Consider the following 24,265-nt stretch of genomic DNA (forward strand, 5'->3'; position numbering starts at 1 on the left):
TTTTTTTTTAAGAGTTATGGTATTGCCACAGCTTAAATGTCAGTGAATATAACAAGGGTTATGGTTGGATATGCCTTTAATAAGAAACTAACCACTCTAGTAGGCCTGGAGTATTTCAGAGTTTAATTACAAAGAGGACCATGCATTCATTGCAAGACATGATGAATAATTAAGAATGAATTAAAAGCATTTCATAAACCAATCAGGAAAAATGTTAAGAGATGCTTAGCTCACCAGAAGTGTTCTAGATGTATCTTTTCAGTTCATTTGTTTGTTCTATTTAAAGTTGCTTCTTTTTTATTATTTTTTTAGGTGTTTAAGCACTTTTAATAAGAAAAATGTAGAATATTCCACCAAAAATGTGGACAAACGAGTTTCTCAAAAGGTTACTTAATCTGAAAGGTGAGTAGTTTGCATCCCTGAATGTTGCAACAAAGCAAGATTTCAATTATCCTCTTGATCATTTTTTCTTATAACTTAAAAAAAAAAAAAAAAAACACAAATGAGAACAGCATTTCTGAAATATTCCCCAAGGTTAATATATGCAGGAAACATCAAGCAAAAACGATGTAGCGATACAATGTGGTATTTCTGAAAAGAATACAAACTTAAGCCTTTACTAAAGAGTATAACAGAATGAACAAAGGCTTTTTGTGCACAGTAAAACAGGCGCTCTGTTTCAGCCAGAGCACAAGGCACTGGCTCCTCTTCTGAAGCTTGGTGTGCACAGCACCCCGTTTTATTACTGGTTGCTGGTTTCAGTTTCCATGCGATACTCCCTCAGATCCCATTTAAAACAACCAGCCTTTCTGTGCTGTGTACTTTGAGGTCTGGCGGTATGACCGTGTCCATGACTGAGCAGCATGCCATGTCGTAAGAGAGATGAAGCACAGAAATCACTGGGATAGTTAACCAAAAATGACACATCTGTCATTATTTACTCTCACTTTTTTAGTTCACTTTCATTACGACTGAGGTTAACACTCCCCCCTAACATCTACTTTTGTGTTCCGTGGATGAAAGACAGTTGCTTGGAATGTAACTAAATGAGGGTGAGTAAATGATGACAGATTTTTTTATTTTTGGGTGACCAATCCCTTTAAGGCACTGAGAGAAAGTTGGTGATAGTCGACCATCGTACTGAAGTCATGGAGGGTCATGGTGTTAAAGGCACGGATGAGCGTAAAGGACAGAAGTAGGGCCAGAGGACAGGAAGAAGGTCTTAGCGAAGGTCACTTTCATCTTCTTGTATGGTTTTCTTGATACGAAGCAACATGGTGGTGAGCCACTGATCCAGTCGAGAGATGGTGTCATATTCCTTCACCTGAAATATGGAGAGAATGGATAACATGAGTGAAACTGATGAAAAAAGGGTGTGTTAAAAACTCTTTTATTCCTACAAAGCCTGTATTGTTAGGATAATCAAAGGGTTTGTGTGATTTTCTCCCCAATTTGGAATGCCCTATTCCCAAAGCGCTCTAAGTCCTCGTGGTGGCGTAGTGACTCGCCTCAATCTGGGTGGCGGAGAACGAATCTCAGTTGCCTCCACGTTTGAGACGTCAATTTGCGCATTTTATCATGTGGCTTGTTCAGCACGTTACCACGGAGACCTAGCACGTGTGGAGGTTTCATGCTATTCTCCACAGCATCCACGCACAGCTCACCACGCACCCCACCGAGAGCGAGAACCACGAGGGGGTTAACCTAACGTGACTCTACCCACCCCAGCAACCAGGCCAGTTGGTTGCTTAGGAAGCCTGACTGGAGTCATTCAGCACACCCTGGATTCAAACTTGCTTGGTAGTCAGCACCTTTACTTGCTGAGCTACCCAGGCCCCCATGTTTGTCATTACTGACTTAAAAGATACACCAATAGTGGATTTTGCCGGCCAATAGTTTTTGAAAATCAATTTAATAATGTAAAAAAAAAATGTAAATAAAAATTTGTTTTTCCTAACTATAACATACACAGACATAGAGGCGACATGAGTCCAAAATAAATAAAATCCCAGATGCAGTTTACTATGCAAACAAAATCCCAATAATATCTAGAAAAAAATGACAATTTGTTATGCATTTCAACTTTTAATATATATATATATATATATATATATATATATTTACCAAATTAAGCTTTTTATAGATATTATTCAATATATATATAGAATACATATACACATATACATACACACATATATACATACACATCCTTAATCTGGCGAATAATGTCTATAAAAAGCTTAATTTTTTGGTAAATATTTCAATTCTATATATATATATTTGCATGGACAACGAAAAAGCTTCAAAGCCAAAAGCTTTGGCATAGTTACTGTATTTTGCCTTTGTAGATTAGTGTAGGTCAACTTGTTTCTATTTAATAAGTGCTACAATGTGGGCTATTCAGTTGAGTTCAAAAGATCAGTAAACACAACAAAAGGTTGAGTGCACATGAGAAATAGGGGATCTTCTTACAGCATCAGTATATGCATCCACATTCTGTTCTTCAAAGGCCTCTAAAAGTTTCTGAAAAAAGAAAGAACATTTTAAGCACATAATTAATCTGATATCCTATTTTTGGGAATGCTTCATCAGGTAACAATTTTACAAAGAAATAATAAAAATTCGAAATAAAATTAATAAATGTAACTATTGAAAAACAAAAACAGAAACCTTTATACAATTATTTGTGCTCCGAGTATTATAAAGGCGTCAATACGTTTTTCAGCTGACTGTTAAGTTATTTTTAAAGAGTAATTTGCCATTTTTGTTGCTGTGGCTATATTGAAGGAACTTGCTGAGAGCCAACCGTACCTTCACCAGTTTGCACTCGCGTGAATCTGAAAAGGCTGGAAACATTTCCTCATACTTCTGGAGGGCAAGCTACAGGTGGGACATCAAAACATAAGGAATATGAGAGGGAACTCCAAAAGGCACATCTGATAGTTTGTTGGAAGGAATGCATTGTGGGTGGGGTGTTGTATACCTTAGCATTAAGCATGTCCACACAGAAGTGGCAGAGAGCTGCCTTAAAGAAATAGTCCTTTGCACTGTATTTCAGCAGAGTGCTATCCATTGCATGCGTTGCAACCTAAAAAAACATCACCACAAATACAAAGAGATTTGCTGAATAGTGTAATCTGCATTTTGCTATGAGCATAAAGAAACCGAAAAATACACTGGGACAGTGAAATAACATTTTGAATAAGACTAAAGAGCTGTGACGCTGACTACCACCCCTGGAGTGGCGAGTTTGAATCCAGGGTGTGCTGAGTGACTCCAGCCAGGCTTCCTAAGCAACCAAATTGGCCCAGTTGCTAGGGTGAGTAGAGTCACATTGTGTTAACCTCCTAGTGGTCGCTGTAATGTTGTTCACTCTCGGTGGAGCATGTGGAGAGTTGTGTGTGGATGCCGTGGAGAATAGCGCGAAGCCTCCACACGTGCTATGTCTCTGCGGTAACGCGCTCAACAAGCCACGTGATAAGATGCGCAGACTGATGGTCTCAGACGCGGAGGCAACTGAGATTTGTCCTCCGCCACCCGGACTGAGGCGAGTCACTACACCACCACGAGGACTTAGAGCGCATGGGAATTGGGCATACCAAATTGGGGAGAAAATCACAAAAAAAAAAAAAAAAAAGACTAAAGAGATGTCCAAATAATTTGTTTGTATTTAAATCATGTATCATCTCATTTGTTTGTTAGATAATGAGATGCTGTAATGATAACCGAACAAAGCCTTTGAGGAAAAATGCATGTGTAATAACAGAACATTGCTATTTTTTTTGTGTTATAAATGTAATTACTCTCTTTAAGGTGAAAGATACAATAAAATATACTATATATGGTCTCTCAAAATTGTTACTTTAACACTTTCAGAAAAAATCATCAAAATATTAATAACTACAGTCTTGACCAACACAAAATAGGTATCGTTTTAAAGTTTAGAAGCTGTACTTTACAATGTATGCAGGCATTATGACCAAAACTGAACAAGTGCTTTGAAATGTGCAGACAAATCAGAAGTGTTCTGTTTTGATAATTTATAAATAATTTTGCACTGTACATATTACTGTAATTCATAAAAATATTGTGTCATTAGTCACTGGAAAGCTCTCAAAGAGTAGAATACAACCAGCCTATTTGTTTTACTTAAAATTCTTCTAAAAATAAAGCAAGTAATAGGTAAGTATATGTCTTTGACATTTATGTTTCATGTGAACAGGTGTTGCTTACATGCCATGCTTTCTCTTATAACTTCACTAAAAATAAACAGAACATAAAATATCATACCATTACTTAGAGAAGGTGATTTTCTTTAAAACGAGCCCACACACAAGGTAATTGGATGCAAAAATCATTAGATAATTGACACAAAGCAAAACTAGCTGAAAACGCGTTAGCTTTCCTGGATCAGATGACATCATCGGAAATAATGTAGCATCATGGAACGCTAAACCAATCGGATTGGGTTCAGATCGGTGCAAAAATCATCCATATTTGGGCAGAGAGACATGTGACTGGTGACTGTTACACATGGCCACCAGAAGATGGCACCAAGTACATGACTCAATGATGACTCAAATGAAACTCATTCTGTGAAATCTAATTTTTAAAATCATGTATTCATGCTATGCAAACCTTTAGTCCTTGTTTTGTTTGCATGTGTTATTATTTCTTATGTTTTATTTTTTTGGAGAGGCTTTTGGACACTTGGAGACGTTTTTGGACACTAGGATAAATTATTTTTTCACGCTATAACTTTTGATTGCTTTGATGTATCAACACAAAATTTTACTCAGTTACAGTTGACATGACTGGGAACAAAACAGAAGCAGTTTTTCTGAGCTACCTTATTTACAACCAGAGATACTGTATATTATGTCAAATAAAGAAATAAGAACAAAAAGTACATTTTTGTGATTTTTTCAGCAGTTTCTTAGACTGAGAGGCTCAGAATTTATCATAATCTGTATCATTAAAAAATCTGAAAAGTTTTCACTACAATAATAACAAACACTTGACCCTTGGTTTTTTTATTGTCAAGTTATAAGCCTTTAATTTTGGGTATGCCACTGAAACAGGAAATCTTTAAAAACACCATCTGAGCTTAAAGGTTTAAAATAATATTCCGGGTTCAATACAAGTTAAGCTCAATCGACAGCATTTGTGGCATAATGTTGATTACCACAAAAATGTATTTTGACTTGTCTCTCCTTTTCTTAAAAAAATTAATTATATATATATATATATATGGGTTACAGGGAGGCACTTACAATGGAAGTGACAATACATAAACGTGTGTTAACATGATTTTAGTATGATAAAATCACTAAACCTTTTCTGTGTAAATACTACAACTTTGTTGTCATGATGACTTAACGCCGGTAAACCCTGTAATCTGGTAAACACCGTAATGTTGGTAAACCCCAGATTTTTATCACATTAAAAACACGTTACCCTGTATAATTTTTATGTTTTGTGGCTATATTTTTGAAACTGTGTATTTTAATGTTTATGGACTGGCCCCAATCACTTCCAATGTAAGTGCTCTGCTGTTCTTTTTTAAATAAACAAGGGACGCAAAAGAGGAAGAAAAAATTAATAAATATATTTTTTGTACTTATCAATATTATGCCACAAATGCTGTTGATTAAGCTTAACTTCTATTGAACCCAGAATATTCCTTTAATTTACATATCTGAAACTTAAAAATGTTAACTATACAGTATATTTGTAAATAGAGGCTAAATATGAATGAGCAAACATTTCTGATCTCATTTCAGATTAAACAATTCTGCAGCCTGTTGCAAGAAACTATTAAATTAAGAGAGCCTTTAGTGACAACAGCCTTACAATTCTAACAATAGGGTTGGGGGTTTTTTTTCATATCACATGGGATATTCTTGAATAGGATCAGGTGTACTGAAACTGAACAAAACCAGACTGATGTTTTTTGTTTACCTGTTCATAGATCTCAATTGCTTTGGGGTACTGCTCCAGTTGAGCTGCATAGGTGGAGACTTTGAGCAGACACTTGTTGGCTGAACTTTGGCATGAGAGACAGAAGGAATGGATTATCAAACTTTTCACAAAGCGAGAGTATGACTGATACAGACACGGAAAACAATTCCAAAAAGGACCTTGAGAAAATCAATAAAAGGAGTCATGTGACAAATACTGCCTTCAGGACCCTTCACCCACAACCGGAAATATGAGATAGTGGGCAAAGGTTTGTCTTCAGATAAAATGATTTCTATGCATCATATCCTGATATGAGTTGTAATCTATACACTGGCAAAAATGGGAAATTATAAGTAACACATTTCATACTATTTAGCATCATTTATGAAAAATAAACACTGAGCAATAGGAGTGACACTAACCATAAAGATTCCCTTACCTGGTGGACTCCTCGCCTTTATAATAGTCTGCTGCCTGTTCATAGTGGGCTATGGCCTACAAAAAAATTCAAAGTACAATAATTACATCCCCTCAGATAAATGTAAAGGATTACAGATCCTGATTTTCAGTAGAAAATTAATCAATGTGACAAAACAAATGGCTGACCTTGTCAATGTCAACCAGTTCACTCTCATATATCTCGGCAATGGTGACGTGGTGTTTTGCTGCGATTGTGAATCGACCCTACAACAAAAGACATACACATCTGTATGATCAATATTTAAGTCCTGTTTAATATAAATATCCACTTTCACTTTTATTATCACCTTCTTCTTCTTTTATTTTTGGGGACTCGCATTATTTGTGCATATCACCACCTACTGGGCAGGGAGGAGAATTTAGTGTAAAAAAGGACTTAAATATTGATCTTTTTCTCACCCACACCTATCATATCGCTTCTGAAGACATGGATTTTTTTTTTTTTGGGGGGGGGATTTTTCCCCTTTTTCTCCCAATTTGGACTGCCCAATTCCCAATGCGCTCTAAGTCCTCGTGGTCGCATAGTGATTCGCCTCAGTCCGGGTGGCGGAGGACAAATCCCAGTTGCCTCCGCGTCTGAGACAGTCAACCCGCGCATCTTATCACGTGGCTTGTTAAGCGCGTTGCCACGGAGACATAGCGCGTGTGGAGGCTTCACGCCATCCACCGCAGCAACCACGCTCAATTCACCATGCGCCCCACCGAGAACAAACCACATTATAGCAACCACGAGGAGGTTACCCCATGTGACTCTACCCTCCCTAGCAACTGGGCCAATTTTGGTTGCTTACGAGACCTGGCTGGAGTCACTCAGCGAACTAGCGAACTCCAGGGGTGGTAGCCAGCGTATTTTACCACTGAGCTACCCAGGCCCCTCTGAAGACATGGATTTAACCACTGGAGTCATATGGAATATTTTTTTTATCTTTATGTGCTTTTTGGAGCTTCAAAGTTCTAGCCACCATTCACTTGTATTGTATGGACCTACAGAGCTGAAATATTCTTCTAAAAAAATTTTTTTCAGCAGAAGAAAGATAGTCATACGCATCTGGGATGGCATGAGGGTGAGTAAATGATGAGAAAACTTTCATAGTTGTGTGAACTATTCCTTTAATACAAAGATTTTATAAAATCAGGGATAGTTTATTAAAAAATTTAAACTGACTGATGAATGAATAATGATGAAAAACACAACTGTATGGCTTTAGAGGACTAGTGCATGCGTTGAACTTTTACTTTACTACTTTAAGTTCTTTTTGAGGCTTGACACAGCCCTAGTTATTATTCACTTTTGGTTAACGAAGGGAAAAAGATGCCTAGACTTTCCGCTAGATGATGACAGAATTTTCATTTTTGGGTTCTAAAAAATTAAAATTCTGTCATTATTTACTCACCCTAATATCTCTCAAACCGGTATGCCATTCTTTTTTCTGCAGAACACAAATGGGGATGTCAGGCAGAATAATAGGGACTGAAAGCCTCAGTCACCATGCACTCTCATTGCATGGAAAAAGAGCAGCATAAGCATTTTTCAAAATTTCTCCTCGTGTTCCGCAGAAGAAAGAATGCCATACGGATTGGAAAGTGAATACAGAATTGTCATTTTTGGGCAAGCTAACCCTTTATAATTATTATTTGAATGCTGACTCAATTCAACCTGCAGTGAAAACACATGCTTTGTGTTGCAGTGACCCCTGGTGGTGTATTGAGTTACTTGCAATGTGTCTTATGAATGATATCTATGAATTTCCCAATTCACAATTTTTTGGGTTTTCACTACATAGCTTGCTTAAAGGATGAAGGACACTTTTATTTTGCACCAAAAATGTATCTAAAATATCAACCCCTGTAAAGACTCCCTGTAGGATTTACAGCTGTCAGAAAGACTCTTACCATGTCTGTATAGATCTCAATGGCTCTGTTCAGGCAGTTTATGGCCTCTGCAGAAAGAATGAGAGACAACTGACAAAGGTAAATGACCCTTTACAGTTTTCCACTGACTTCTTTGAAAGCTCCATATAGAGAGCAAGATAATTATTTACTCCAAGCAAAAGAGGGCTTTTTTAGCCCACAAAAACTGAGATGTAAAGTTTTAAGGATAAATACCTTGAGGATCAGATTTTTTAAAGGCATTGCCGGCATCAATGAAGTTTGTGGCTGCATCATGTTTACTCTGCATCTGCAGGTGTAGAAGGGCTGCCTGGGAGAAGGCGTTACCTGCAGCTACAAGTAAAAAATGCAAATATTAAACAGGCACATATGTACTGTAAGCTTTAACAAAAAAACCTCTTTTCCATTTAGAATTCAATGCATTTTAAAGAACGAGGACAGATACACAGAAGTAACCTGTAGATTAGTTAATATGATGTTTATATTGAATGCATGATGCATTGATGTCTTTACCACTCCAGTTTTTGGCCATCTTGAACATGTTTGCTGCTCTTCCATACATGTCACAGGCATCCTCCATCTTTGAAGATCCCCTGGTCAAATATCAGACTTTCAGAATGCTGAACTCATTTCACAACACTCTGAAGCTCGTGAGTTTAACCCGACACTTATGACTGGAGTGGATGTCAGCTGACTACAAGCAAACTCTCTGTTATTATGACACACGGTCTTCTTATCTGACAATATGATCTATTCTGTTTTATGAATGAGCATTACACTGGATTACAAGACTAGAAATCAGATAATACTGTGAGGGCTGTTAAACCTGTAAGATTTATGCTGACACATCAGCTATACTGAGATTTACAATAAAATTAACATTTACTCGAACTACATTACGAACTCGCACCTAAAAACGAGGTGAAATTAAACTTCCAGACATTTAACATTATCGGTGTCTTCATACTTCACGTCCTATCAATCTCATATGGCAGAAAACGAGTGTTTTTAGACTGACTGTCACGTATATAAACTTCTACGGCTAACTGGTTAGCATGCTGACTGTGTGTCTATCCCGGCTGGCCTGTCAGCAGCCTGAAAAAAAGATATAAAACAAACCCAAACAGAGAGCCGAAGAACGATTGCGAGGATTTCACTTTCTTTTCAGCCTCTGCCATGAGAGCCATTGCCTCTTTTTCTTTCACGGAGTTGTCCATGAAGTTTGTTTACAGTTCAACTTTAGCAACAGACTCTGGAATCCAGCCACATCAACACATCTCGACGGAAACACCCAACAAGGCCGCCTGCAGGTTAATTTCAAAATAAAAGTCTTTAAACGTGCCAAAGAATAAACTAATAAATACATAACTTTAAAAGAATAATAAACAATTATGCGTTACTATATTATTATTATTATTAGTAGTAGTAGTAGTATTAGGCTAGTAGTAGTAGCGGTAGTAGTGGTAGTAGGCTAGTAGTAGTAGTAGGCTAGTAGTAATAGTGGTGGTGGTGGTAGTAGTAGTAGTAGTAGTAGTGGTAGTAGTAGTAGTAGGTTAGTAGCAGTAGTAGTGCTAGTAGTAGTAGTAGGCTAGTAGTAGTAGTGGTGGTGGTAGTAGTAGTAGGCTAGTAGTAGTGGTGGTGGTGGTAGTAGTAGTAGTAGACATTTAGATGACAATATAAACATTTGTAACACTTGTCAGTGTAAATAGCAAAACATCATTAAAAAAAATAAAAATAAAAATAAATTCTTGTTACATATTATTCTGTTTTGAATACTATTCTGATGCTAGTGAAACTTTGTAATATGGCACTTTTCATACCACTGTCTCCTTAAGATGATTCGCTTATGTCTTCCTCTTTTGTAAGTCACTTTGGATAAAAGCATCTGCCAAATGAATAAATGTAAAATGTAAATGCAAAACATTATAGCAAACAGTACAAATAACTTGCTTAACACAATACTAACAACAGTATACTGAATATAAACTTCCGGGCTGCTGATATTGTCCACTGGCTAGAGAACTAGATATTAGCTCACTTGTAACACTGTCTGAAAAGCACTGAGAAATGTAACTCAAATATCTGTCAGAAGTGAATATTACTCGCTTTCTCTCTGGACACACACAACTCTTAAACACCCCAAGAGAACATAATGACAGTTACAGAGTGAAGAGGCTTAAATACTCTCAATAATCACCTTGAAAGTGCTTGCGACTTTATGGTAAATTATAACGGCCTGAATGCAGGCAGTTGTGCAAATGATGGGGAGCCTGTACTTAAAGGGATGGGCATAAGTATATATATATTTGGCCAATGAATAGCAAGTGCTCTAAACAGAGAGGACTTGTGAAGAAAGAGACGTTATGTCTAGGTTGTAAAACCTTGCGAATGTGTTTTGAGAGGACCATCCTGCTGCAAAATATATGTCTTGTAATGACACACCATTCGTCCATGCCCATGAGGAGGCCATGCCTCTAGTTGAGTGTGCTTTAACAGCAATTGGGCAAGTCTTACCCTGCGACTCATAAGCCAGGGTAATTGCATTGACAGTCCAGTGAGAGAGCCTTTGCTTAGAGACAGACATTCCTTTTGTGCATCCTCCATAGCATATAAAGAGCTGATCAGACAGTCTGAACTGGCAAGTACGCTCAACGTATGCATGTAGTGCCCACACAGGGCAAAACAAATGCAATGATTGTTCCTCATCCGAATGAAATGGAGGAGGGAAGAAGGCCCGAAGGACTGTAGCCGGCGGAAAGTGGGTTTAATCATCTTGCTCTTTTAAGGAACTTTATGATTAAATCATGGTTGCCATTAGAGGCGCCGGCTTCATGTGCGTGAAACGCAGAAATATTATAATTTCAAGTATGGGGGAGTTTACTGGGTCCTTGCCATTTAAGAGACACCAATCAGTAAACACCTTCCATTTTAGTGCATAGAGGCATCTCGTGGACGGTGCTCTGGTTTGTAAAATGGTGTTCATGACTGAACGCGTCAGTTCTGGCGCGTGTAGTGTGCCTCGTACAGGGGCCACACATGCAGGTTCCAAAGCTGGGGCTGGAGATGCCAGATTGTGGCTTGCGCCTGAGAGAGGAGATCCCTCCTCAGTGTTATTTCCCCATGGTGAGCTGTACATCATCTCCATCATTTCCGGAAACCACGGCTGGTTGGGCCATTTCGGCGCAACTAATAGAACTGTTTTCTTGTCCTCTCGGACTTTGCATATGACAGATGAATCAGGCATACTGGGGGAAATACATATTTGAGTTTCGCAAATTATGACATTTGTGTGCCATTGCGTCCATTCCCAGTGGGGCTTGGGACTTAGAATATCAGAGGGGACAGTGGGCATTCTCCACTGAGGCAAATAGATCGATTTCTGCATTGCCGAATCTTACCCAAATCCTCAGTACAGTTTGAGGATAAAGTCTCCATTCACCCGGTAATCACCCCTTGGCATGACAGTAGGTCCGCGCCGTAATTCAGGCAGCCTAGGACATATGTCGCTCTCAGGGAGAGATGATGCTCACTCCATAGGAGAAGGCGATGCATCAGTCTAAACAGTGGCGGTGAATGAATTTCATCTTGGTGGTTTATATATACCACAACTGTCATGTTGTCTGAGCGAACCAGGACATGACAGCTCGCTATTTCTGACTGAAAAGCCTTTAAGGCTAGAATTACAGCCGATAGCTCTAGGTGGTTGATGTGTCATGCCCTCCTCGCACCTGTCCAGGTGCCGAAATTTGGGCGTCCATCGCACACCGCCCCCCAACCTGTGTTGGAAGCATCCGTAGTCACCATTTTCCACTTGACAACTTTCCCCAGCATGACACCTCGCTGGTAAAATGCAGGAGCTGTCCATGGTGCTAAAGCAGCTATACAGTGGCGGGATATAGTGATGCGCATGCACCCTTGGCGCCAAGCATGTTGTGACATGCGCGCTTCAGCCAGCACTGAAGAGGTCTCATGTGTAAGAGACCTAATGGGATAATGGCGGTTGCCGCCGTCATAAATCCCAATGCTTTCTGAAACAGATTCAGAGGAAATGTTCTCCTCAGTTTGAACTGAGACAGACACTGTAGAATGGCCTGAATGCGCACGCTCGTGGAGTCAAGGCGGACTTCCAAAAAGGAGATTCGTTGGCTGGGGGAGAGCGTGCTCTTCACCCAGTTTACATTGAGGCCCTAGCTGTTTAGATGCTGAAGCAGCAAGTCTCTGTGCTGGCATAACAGAGCCTCTGATTGCGCCAGTAACAGCCAATCATCGAGGTAGTTCAAGATGTGTACGCCGCTGAGTCTCAGAGGTGCGAGTACTGCATTGATGCACTTCGTGAATGTGCAAGGAGCCAGAGTCAGTCCGAAGGGCAGGACTTTGAACTGATATGCTGTTCCCTTGAACACGAATCTCAAAAACATCCTGTGATGTCTTACAATTTGGATATGAAAGTACGTATCCTTCAGATCTATTGACGCAAACCAATCGTGTGGGCATACATGTGATAAAATCCATTGCTGAATAATCATTTAAATGTCTCAGATCCAGGATTGGCCGAAGTCCGCCATCTTTCTTTGGAACAAGAAAATAATGGCTGTAAAACCCTTTTTGTGCTTGACAATTTGGCACAATCTGTATCGTGTTTTTCCCGATGAGATTGTGTATTTCGGCTCGTAATACTGGCGCGTCTTCAGGTGAACCGTGGAAGACAGGATACTGTTGAAACAGGGTGGCCGGCGTGCAAATTGGATCGTATAACCATGTTCGGTCGTATTTTGCACTCATTCTGAAATACCCGTTATGGTCAGAGGGCAATTTGATTTGCTCACCGTATGATATGATGCGACGCTCACTATAGGAGAGTGGTTGCGCATAATGTGTGTACTTTGAAGAGGAAAAGGGCTCTTTTTTGAGAATGTATGAGCATCTTGTGCATTTGCAACAAGTGCTGTATTCTTTATTGCATTTTTTATTGCATAGGACACAGAAACAACATTTTGCAAAACAATGTGAACAACAATACTCCTCTCCCAATAAAAAGCAGTGGAGAGATGGGGAACAGTGTTCTATGTCTCTAATTGAGCCTTCTTCAGAGCACAAGAGGGAACCATGGGCTCTGTTTTCCGCTTCAAAACGTTGCACCCGTCAGGAGTGCTTCCGCTGCGCAGGGGAGTTCCTCCCGTCGGTGCAAGGCAGGCGCTGGTACAGCTGTTTCCGTCTGGGCCATGGCTTGTGTGGCCTCACCAGTGGCTCGGCGGTGGCAGGTGCTGGCGCTGAGGTAGCGGGCAGTGGTCTTTTAGCCAGGCGCTGGCTTGAAACAGAGCGAGGGCGAGCCATCTGCACTATGCTCCGTTTGGGCATAAAATGTCTTTGAGCTTGTGACTGCTGCTGAGTTGCGACGTAATGCTCAGCAAACTTACTCACTGCACCGTCAAAGAGGCTGGCTGGAGAGACTGGAGCATTCAACAGAGATGTTTTCTCTTTGTCACCCTTCTCCGTGAGGGTCAGCCATATTTGCCACTCCAGAACGACCAGGTTGCCCATGGACTTGCCGATGGTCTGTGCCGTGACATTCGTGGCGTGCAGTGCTAAGTCTTTAGTGGCCCATAGCTCTTTGAAAGTTTCCAGATCAAAGCCTTACTCATCCATTTGTCTGAGGAGCTTTGCTTGGAATACCTGGAGCACTGCCATTGCATGGAGTGTTGATCCAGCTTGTCCTGCCGCCGAGTAGGCTTTTCCTGCCACTGTGGACGTCTGTCTACATGGCTTAGAAGGATGTATGGGGTGAGATTTCCACGCCCTGTTACTCATAGGACAGAGATGTGCCACTACCGCCTCCTCCACAGGGGGTAGTTGGGCATAGCTATTATTTTCCGTGGTCCACGTTCATGAGAACGGCGTCACTGCGTGTGCACGCTGAGATGGGTGCATGCCAGGACGCGCTCAAACACCATAGCCAATATTAGGGTATTGGCGATATTGTAGAGAGGTTTCAACTAGGTCGTGTAAGAAGGCACTCCCCATATATACGTAGCCACGCAATGTCAAGTGTACTGAGTCGTAAGGAAACTCAATGCATGGAGCACTCTCACATATTTCCGCCAACACAGAACTTGGTGTCAAAATAAAAGTCCTTTAGACTGCGCGATTGTGTTGTTGTTGTTTTTGGTGTTTATTGCCATATCTGCATCAAGGGCTATATCATGACAAGTACGAGTTATAATCAAATAATCAATAAATACAGCAAAAAGATCAAATACAATAAAGCATAAAAGAAAAAAATATAAATAAATAATTTTATATAAGATTCTCTAACTGTATTTGTGTTAAAAAATTCTAAAAGTTTTCCAGGTGACCCTGTACTCAACACCTCCTTCAAATATTATCTGAAAAGAAATGTTGTTTAATTACATTAAAAGCAGAACAGATTAAAAAAAATATGTTTCACAGTCAAAGTAATATTACAATGATGACATTTTGGTGGTTCCTCACCCTTCAATAAAAACCCATGTGTCAGTCTAGTATGACCTATGTGACACCTTGTGTGCACCACTTGATCATGTCTAGATTTAAAAGAATGAATTATTCTTTTGCCAACAACAGGATTAATTTCAAATAATTTGTTATTGTCACGTTCTTCCCATTCCGCTTGCCATTTGTTTAAATACTTCTAAATACTTTTCCATAGAAAAAGGTTGGTTGTATGATTCCATATTGTTGGGGTAGAAAATTAATTCACCCTTTTCTTGTTGTGCCTGTATTTTCTGGAACTCATGGTGGTAGTTCTCTATTTATTTATTTTTGTTTGTTTGTGATTTTATCCCCTTTTCTCCCCAGTTTGACATACCCAATTCCCACTGCTTACAAGGTCCTCATTGTGGTGTGGTTACTCACCTCAATCTGGGTGGTGGAGGACAAGTCTCAGCTGCCTATGCTTCTGAGATAGTCAGCCCATGCATCTTGTCACGTGACTTGCTGTGCATGACACCCCGGAGACTCATAGCATGTGGAGGCTAATGCTATTCTCCGCTATCCACACTCAACTTACCACGTGCCCCATTGAAAGTGAGAACCACTAATCATGACCACAAGGAAGTTACCCCATGTGACTCTACCCTTCCTAGCAACCGGGCCAATTTGTTTGCTTAGGAGACTTGGCTAAAGTCACTCAGCACACCCTAGATTTGAACTCACGACTCCAGGGGTGGTAGTCAACGTCAGTACTCACTGAGCTACCCAGGTCCCTGGTAGTTCTCTATTGAAGAATTCAAAGTAGTGGACTAAAGCACTGAACTGGTAAGCAGAAAGTTGTTGGTTCAATCCCCACAACCACCACCATTGTGTCCTTGAGCAAGGCACTTAACTCCAGGTTGCTCCAGGGGGATTGTCCCTGTAATAATGGCACTGTAAGTCGCTTTGGATAAAAGCATCTGCCAAATGCATAAATGTAATGTAAAATGTAATGTGCTGTATTTGAAGTCCACATCCTTTGCCTTTCATTTTCCGAATCAAATTCCAGTTCCTCTTTGTTGACGTATTTATTGTCAAGCTTGATACAAACTGTCTCCAGCTCTGTTTCTACATCTCATTAATAACTCTATGTGCCTGTGCCCAGCAGATTTTTAATCTAGTAAAATTTTCTGTTGTTGGGTGCTTATTGAAAATTCTTACTGCTTTTTTACTTGCCTCAATAACCTTTTTACAGTTGTCATCAAACCATGGATTTCGCCTACAGAATGGTTTTGTTGATGTCTTTGGGATAACTTCATCAGCTATTTCAATTAAAATATCAGTAAACCTCTTTATAGGATCCTTTTGTTCATGAGGTTTCACGCTGAATCTCTTAGCAAAGGGTTTGAAAAGAATACCAATCAGCTTTTTTAAGTTGCCATTTTTGAGGCCTTTGTTGTACGTCTGCTTTTGTTGATGTTATAATTAGGGGAAAGTGGTCATTCCCACACAGATCATCCCAAACATGCCATGAAAAATCAAGCAAAAGTTCAGCTTCACAAATAGTTAAATCAATGGCAGAATACGTTCCATGCCCTGGATGTAGGTAGGTATTTGAGCCATCATTTAATAAACACAAATCATTGTTTCTAATAAAATCTTCTATTCTCTTGCCCTTTGTATCAAAATGATCCCCTCCCCACAAAGGGTTGTGACTGTTAAAGTCACCCATGAGAATATATGGGGATGGCAGCTGACCAACAAGTTTATCCAAGTCTTGGTGTGTCACAATGACACCAGGAGGTATATAAATTGACCACAGTGTGATGTATCTATGAAGAGTTAAACACACTGCTATTGCTTGTAGACTGGATTTAAAATTGGATTTAAAACCATGACAGTTCCACTGAATAATATGACTACCCAACTTCAAGTGGGTAAAACAAGGGCATGCCCCTTGTTTCTAACTTTAGGAGAAAGGCTACGGCTACGAGAGCTAATGTCCTCTGCCATTTCAATATCCTTTGAGAGTTCAGTCTTCTTTACTTTCTTGACTTGTTTTTGTTTTTTGTGAAACTGACTTATGGCTCTTATTACTATGTTGGCTTTGTTCTGTTGATGAATTTTCATTCTGACTGGTCTGGATCTGACTGTAAATAATCTTACTTGGAGTATTTACGATCTTTCTTTTTGTTAAGACTAAAGTCTTTGTATTATCAAGAAGTTGTGATTTGTCTTTTAGCCATTATAAGTCTGTCTGGACATCAACAGTTTGTAAGGATGACTTTACAACAGACGCAAATTTTTTCCCCAGTTTGAAGGTAGGAGAGCTCTCAACCAGTTTCTATGCTTCCATGTAGTTCACTTTCTTAACGCGTTTCATTCTCTGGATTTCTTTCTCTTTGATCCAAGTAGGGCAGTCTTTTGATGAGGCTGTATGGTCCCCTGCACATTTGCTGCATTTTGATGGTCTTTTGCAGTCTTCTCCATGTCTTGTCTCTCCACAATTAGAGCAAATGGGCTTATTTTTGCATCCAGCAGGTCCATGTCCAAATTTCTGGCAAGCATTTGAGTGGATTAGTTATGAATATATCAACAGGCACACTTAAATATCCTAGTTATATTTTTTCTGGTGGATGAGGTCTATTGAAGGATAAGATATAAGTGCCTGTTTTGATAAAGCAGTCTTCTTTCTTGATTTTTATCCATTTCACATTTATCACATCCTGTGTTGTTAATTCTGCAGTAATTTCAGCCTCCTCCATATCTTCTAGATCTCTGTTGCAGATTACTCCTTTACTATTATTTAAGGATGGATGGTGAAAGGCCTTCATAGCAACACCAGCAAGAGTACTGGCACATAGAAAATTCTCAGCTTGAACCTTTTCGAAACATTCTACCAAGATCTGTCCAGACCTCAGCTTCTTTACGTCTCTCACTGTCCCTGCTATTCCTGAAATACCTTTCTGTATAGCAAAAGGGGACAGCTTGGTCAGTGGCATATCAGGTAATAGAGACTCTAAAAGTAAAGTATGAACCTCTGAATGACCCCTTAAACAGCCGCCCCCAAATTGCAGGCAATTTATACATGAGAAAGGCTCATTACTGAGTGTCCTCAGAAGGCACTAGAGCAGTATCCGTATCCACTTCTGAATCTGTGATAGCTGGAAAGACAATGAGACGGGCTTCTGGTCTTGTGTAGTCCTTTCCCTTAATACGGACACTGGCTGACATCACATGACCATCAGCAATTTGGTGAACTCTGATGACCTTTCCAATGGACCAAAGAGCCCTGGGCAGTTGGGGATCCATTAACAGGATGACAGAGTCAACTGCAAGATCAGCTGTGCTGACATGCCACTTCTGCCGGTGCTGCAGAGATGGTAAGTAGTTCCTTATGAACCTAGGCCAAAAGTGGTCCGCTAGCACTTGACAATGCCTCCATCTTTTTCTGCTCAGTCCTTCACTCTTAGGTTATACTACTTAAGGTAAAGCTCCTTTGAGCCGCCCCATCAAGAGGACATTTGGCATCACTGCATCCAAATCAGCTACGCTGGACTAGGTATAACCTAGTTGTTTCGCATTCATAATGGCTTCCACTTCCTGCAAGACCGTACCAAGCACCTCTGCTGAGTCTGGGTGGGCTCCAGTAACTGAATACAGAGCAGGTTTGACAGATCTTATCTCCTGCTCCCAGATACCACCGAAATGGGGAGCTGCTGGAGGGTTGAAATAGAAGGCAATCTTCTGCTTTGCTAGGAACTGCTGGAGCTCTGATGACATGCTGTCAAAGGCCTCACCAAGCTCTTTCTCACCAGCATTGAAATTTGTGCCTCGGTCTGAGTACAGTTTGGCTGAAGAACCTCTTCAGGCCCTAAATCTTCTGAGGCTCATCAAGAAGGAATCAGCGTTCATACTGTGCAAAAGGTCCAAATGCACCACCTGGGCATATAAAGAAGATTCCCCAGCTCTTTTCGGAGTGGCGCCCCAACTTGACTTAAAAGGGCCCGAAGCAGTCAATGCTCGTGGAATAGAAACTAAGTCCCCGGTAAGTCTGCCATCTTGGGAACCGAAGGCCTAGCTTTCCATCTTCGACACTCTTTACAGTAGTGTTGAACTCGGCATATTGCCTCTCTCCCACGTAAGACCCAAAAGGTGCAGCGTATCTCTGCATATACACACTCTGGACCAGGGTGACAAAGACGAGCGTTGTAATCCTGTATGAGAAGTTTGGTTACAGGATGACCAGGATATAAACAATTGGGTGCCCGAAAGTAGGATCAAGTGCTTCTGCTTGACGCAGTCTGCCTCCAACCCGTATGAGACCTTCCTTAGGGTCCAAATCTGGGGACAAGGTAAGTAAACGGCTGCTGTTTGGCACTGGCTTGTCTGCATGGAGAAGGCACTACTCTTCAGGGAAACTGTTTTGCTGGATCCTCTTGAATATCATAATTTCAGCCTGTTGATATTCAGAGGACATTGGTGGGCTACCACATTCTGCCGTGCCCTGTAGTTCCTGCACTGTGGCCTCTACCAATTCTTTCCAGGATGTGTACTGGTTGTCTTGTGGAGACAAAGACAAGTCAACGTTAGCCGCAATGCTACAGAAGACAGACTTCTTGAATTCCATTGGATCCGAGTCAGACATCTTAGGTGGCTTAACTGGCCATTCCTCTGGCCCCTTGAGGAGGAAGGGGGGTCCTTGGCTCCACCGATTAGGGACTGGGAGTTCCTCTAATGTCCTGCCCCATGTAATGTCATCAACAGGATTTAGTGTAGAGTTGACATATTGCCAAGCATCAGGCCTCGTAAGATCCTGGATTTCAGCCACATGTGTGCCAACAAATATTTTGAAGTGGCATGATTAAGACTGTAGCCAAGTCAATACCATGGTCGAGTTGCTCCAGAGCACAGTCTGATCTATTTTAAGAGTCAGCTCCTTTTCCAATATCTTAGCTAACTGTGTTGCCGTTAGAGCACCGCAAAGCTCCAAGTGTGGCATTGAGTGCTGTCACTGTGGGGTAACCCTTGATCTAGCCACCAAGAAAGACAGGTAGACTTTTCCCTGAGCATCTTCTGTCTGCAGGTAGGAGACAGAACCATAGGCTTTCTCTGATGTGTCACTGAATATGTGAATCTCTCTAGAGATGCCGGTCTGAGGAACATTAGCTGGAACATAAGGTCGGGGTAGCACTATGTGAGGCAATACATTAAGCTCTGCTTCCCAGTCCTTTCAGGCTTGATGGAGATCTTGAGGAGGCACAGGATCATCCCAGTCACGATGTTTATTGCACAAGCACTGGACCAACACTTTGGCACATGTGATGTAGGGTAGTATGAACCTCAAAGGGTTGTACTACCGCACCAGAACCCTGTACACATTCCGCATGGTCAGCTCCCCATAATTGAGTGGCCAGTTCTTGTACCCTAAGGTATCCGACTCCCAATGCCAGATGAGTCCAAGAGTTGACTTGGAAAGACCAGTGTCATTATGTGAGAGCCAGCATTCCAAGCTTGTTGACCTAGCCTCCTTCAGTAAGTGCTGATGACGCTTGGGTTGTTACTTGTCCAGAGGCGGATTTCAAACCCACCAGAGGTAAAACCAGAGTAGGCTCTCTGAGCTTGTCCACCAACTTTATGGCTGTGTTGGCATCTGGCATAATCTGGATGCAATTATCTGCATAGAAACAGTGTTTTACAGAGTGTCTGACATCCTCCATGGATCCGCTGAGATGCTTGGCATGTTGCTGAATGGCAAATGTGGCACAACAGGGAGAACATGTGATGCCGAAAGACAGGACCAGCCACTCAGTGGCATCAGGTCTTCTCATCTCATGTCTCTCCAGACAAACCTGAGAAGAGACCGATCTTCCGGCAGAAGCTGAACTTGGTGAAACATGCTCCTTATATCATCACTGATTGCCACTGCATGTTGTCTGAAATGCAACAGAACGCCGAGGAGAGGTGAACCCAGCATCGGACCAGAAAGGAGAGTATTATTTAGATTGAGGACACAAAACTGATTGGAACAGTCGCATGTCTCGTTTCCTTAACAATGGGGTGGCACATCGGAGAATGCCTGCCACCTCTACCTGCCGGGTCTTAGTCACCAAAAGTTCCAATGCTTCTGAATCTTGCTTTGACCACATTGCTGCCTTGTCACTCTGGAATGGCAGCACATCCATCTGCCAGAGTCTCTCAACATTGCTCATGAGCTCTGTTGTCTGTGGTTTAAACAGTCATAAAGAGGCATTGCCATGAGTCTGCCATCCACTAGACAAGTGGGCTGGGACTTGGAGCGTCCAACCCAGTCTCGTTCAAATGGCTGCCGGTCCTCCTAGAAGTCCCAAACTTACTGGCAGAGATAGGGGTAAGTAGGTGAGGGTGATCAGCCCCGATCAGCACGTGTGGTTTAACCTGCTCTTCAACGACTCGAGAGAGAGAGGCCCACCAGGTGTCGGTACCTTCTCTTCAAACTGGCGAGGGGATACGAGTGCTCCGCCAAGCTCAGACACTGTGAGAAGGCTGCCGTGATCCGAAAACTCCTCCTGGGATGTGCTGCAGAAGAGATGCGGAATGAAACTGATGATCCCTTCAGAGTTTGGACATCCTGCCATATCATACGGAGAACAAGCTCCTCAGGTCTCCCCCCAAGCCAAGTTCTTCAGCTGCTTCTGGATGGTGCATAGTACGCTCTGATCCATCATCCAAGACTTGTTCTTGGAGCACTTGTTTCAAGAAGTATTTCTAAACACTCACAATATGGGCAGTTTAGCTTTGCATTTCCCTTTTTCTGGTACTCTTCTGGGCTACAACTCTCCCGTTTAGGGACTTTTCAACTGCAGAACCCTTTACACCATGCAGTACAGTAGCAGCTATGCTACCGCCATGCTTACGCTCCACCGGCGTCTTTCTCTAGCTGCTCGGTACCTCACGCCAGTGGAGCGCGAGCATGGTGGCCGTGTGCTTTCAGTCAGTGGCACGGATCAGTTCTGTTGACGGCATCACGGTTACCGGCTCCCTTCCTGGACATGTACCACTCTGCACGTTCAGGGAGGGCTGTGCTAGCCATTTAACTGCAGCAGCAACAAGTGACCATTAACTTCTGATACGCCTCGCGTCCGTCCAATGACCATTTTACATCTCCTTTGAGTGGGACGTGGGAGAGGGGGTGTGTCTTAAAATTTAGTAGAAAGTTCATTGGTTGCTCTCACGTGTCAACTGCCCAATGGTATTTTTAAACTCGACTGTCAAATGGATGAAGAAAAGCCCATGTCAAACGAAAACGAAAAGCCACTGGCAAATAGATGAAGAAAAGCAACTGGCAAATGATGAAGAAAAGCAATTGGCAAATGAATAAAGAAAAGCAATTGCCAAACACTTTTTTTAAATACACTTTAAAAGGTGCATTAAAAATGACTTATTAATGTGCTGTATTGCTAAATATAATTACATTTTTAAACACAAATTAAACAAACACATTTAAATGAGTCTATTTATTTGTCCATTTATAAATTGGTTTATTTATTTACATTTTTATTTTCAAATTAATAGATTGATCATTTATTCCTTTGTTCTTTTTCAAATGGCACTCCTCGGCTTCCATAGTAAACAGGGATGAATTATTATCATTAAAGGACCTTTCGTACATAAGTCATTTTTTTAAAGTAAAAAAATATGTTGTTGAACATTGATGTTTTTTGTCATTTAAATAACTGAAAATGAAAGGCAGTACATGGGAGTATTATTACTATGATGTATAAACAGGGCTGGGAGGGTTACTTTTGAAATGTATTCCACTACAGATTACAGAATACATGCTGTAAAATGTAATTTGTAACATATTTCATTAGATTACTCAAGGTCAATAACATATTCTGAATAATTTGGATTACTTCTTCAGAACTGGTAGATTTTTTCACTTGTTTTGACTATAAAAACTCTGCCAGTACAGTAAGACAAAATACACATGTTAAAAATACATTCTCTGAAAACCCTAAATATCTTATGCAGTGTTGTTTCTAAAACAAGATAAATCAAACTGATCTTGTTTTAAGGATTTTTAGATATTTTTACAGAAAAACAATACAAAAATTATTATCAAGAATATGATTTTTGCCCTAATATCAAAAGTTCTACTAGAAAAAAAAGAAATTATGATCCAACGTGAATTTTCTTGATAGAAAATATGATCGTGTCTGGTAACATGTGCATGTAAAATGGCTAGAAATAGCATTTTAGCTAAGCGTAAAGCTGACAGTTCACACAAGGTTTATTTCTATTTCTTCTGCTCCAAACTTACTTCAAACTTACTTCTCTGTCTGCTCGTATGAATGTAACACATCATAAGAAAGTGTTTCATCACTGTTCAAATGCACTTTGGATCACATCATTTATATGTATAAATGTTTTCCATCTGAAAGGACTAAATATTAAATGAAACAAATGACAATAAAATGCAAAGTAATCTCTTCAATGATCAAAATACTTTTTGAATGTAACTGTATTCTAAATACCAATGATTTAAACTGTAACTGTAGTGGAATACAGTTACTTATAATTTGTATTTTAAATATGTAATCCCGTTACATGTATTTCGTTACTCCCCAACCCTGTGTATAAATACCTTATAATTTAAATAATAATTTTCTAGGCTTCATTTTCTATGTGCAGAATAAAATATTTTATTTGTTCCTTTTGATTTTGGAGTAAAATATGAGCAGGACATTTTTTGACAGGGTTTGTGAGAATAACCCTGTAGTAGTAGCAGTAGCATATTTTTAGAAAACAATATAATAGGAAATATTTGTTATTTATATTATTTAGATATATTACTACATATTATAAAAAATAATACAAACTAAATAGTAAATATTGTAAATGAAAACATATTTGGTAGATATTGAGCTTCTAGAAAGGCGAAAAAACTTTTATTACTTTTATTTACTTCAGCTTATTCAGTGTAATTGTTTATTTTTACATTTAAAGTATAGGATATGCTTTAGCAATATTGCAAATGTTCACAATCATGCAACAAAGCTTTGCTGACTCTGACTATAAAGTATTTACAAATGAGATGGGTGCTGATAAATCTGCGAATCCTCAGTGCTCCAGCAGCACATACATCAGTGAATGTCCAGCAGAGGACGCACTCTGATCATGTCAAGTGAGTGACACTGTACGAGGCGCGAGTGTGGTTTGTGGGGCGTCTTTGTGAGGAATTCCCCATGAAGGCAAGGTGACGTACATGGAGACCCCTGTGTGTCGGGTCTGTGAGGGAATCCCGGTGTGGAGGCGGTGTCCGCCAAATATTGTCCATGTTTTCCTGTATCTCTCTCTGGTTGCTATGTAGACAGGATTCTGCCACGTGTTCGGTTACTTTTACATAACTCATTTTCCTCTCTTAAACATAGAAACGTCTCATAGTTTTCATTGAGAGACTGTGAACACATTTAGACAACAGTGACGTTGTGAGAGGCCAGAGGAA

General features: G+C 40.5%; 1 protein-coding gene across 1 annotated transcript; it reads right to left on the reverse strand.

Moving 5' to 3' along the window:
- Window positions 1-58: 58 nt before the first annotated feature.
- On the reverse strand, window positions 59-9,625 carry LOC127456118 (alpha-soluble NSF attachment protein). Its single transcript, XM_051724453.1, has 11 exons — window positions 9,451-9,625; window positions 8,845-8,924; window positions 8,548-8,664; window positions 8,335-8,381; window positions 6,568-6,645; window positions 6,401-6,456; window positions 5,962-6,046; window positions 2,984-3,088; window positions 2,812-2,880; window positions 2,473-2,523; window positions 59-1,324 (listed from the first exon to the last, which is right to left on the reverse strand). Exons 1-11 carry the CDS (start codon window positions 9,546-9,548, stop codon window positions 1,223-1,225), a joined length of 888 nt encoding a protein of 295 aa, XP_051580413.1. The 5' UTR covers window positions 9,549-9,625; the 3' UTR covers window positions 59-1,222.
- Window positions 9,626-24,265: the final 14,640 nt, after the last annotated feature.

Source organism: Myxocyprinus asiaticus, chromosome 18 (genome assembly GCF_019703515.2).
Source record: "Myxocyprinus asiaticus isolate MX2 ecotype Aquarium Trade chromosome 18, UBuf_Myxa_2, whole genome shotgun sequence".
NCBI classification, from domain to species: Eukaryota; Metazoa; Chordata; class Actinopteri; order Cypriniformes; family Catostomidae; genus Myxocyprinus; species Myxocyprinus asiaticus.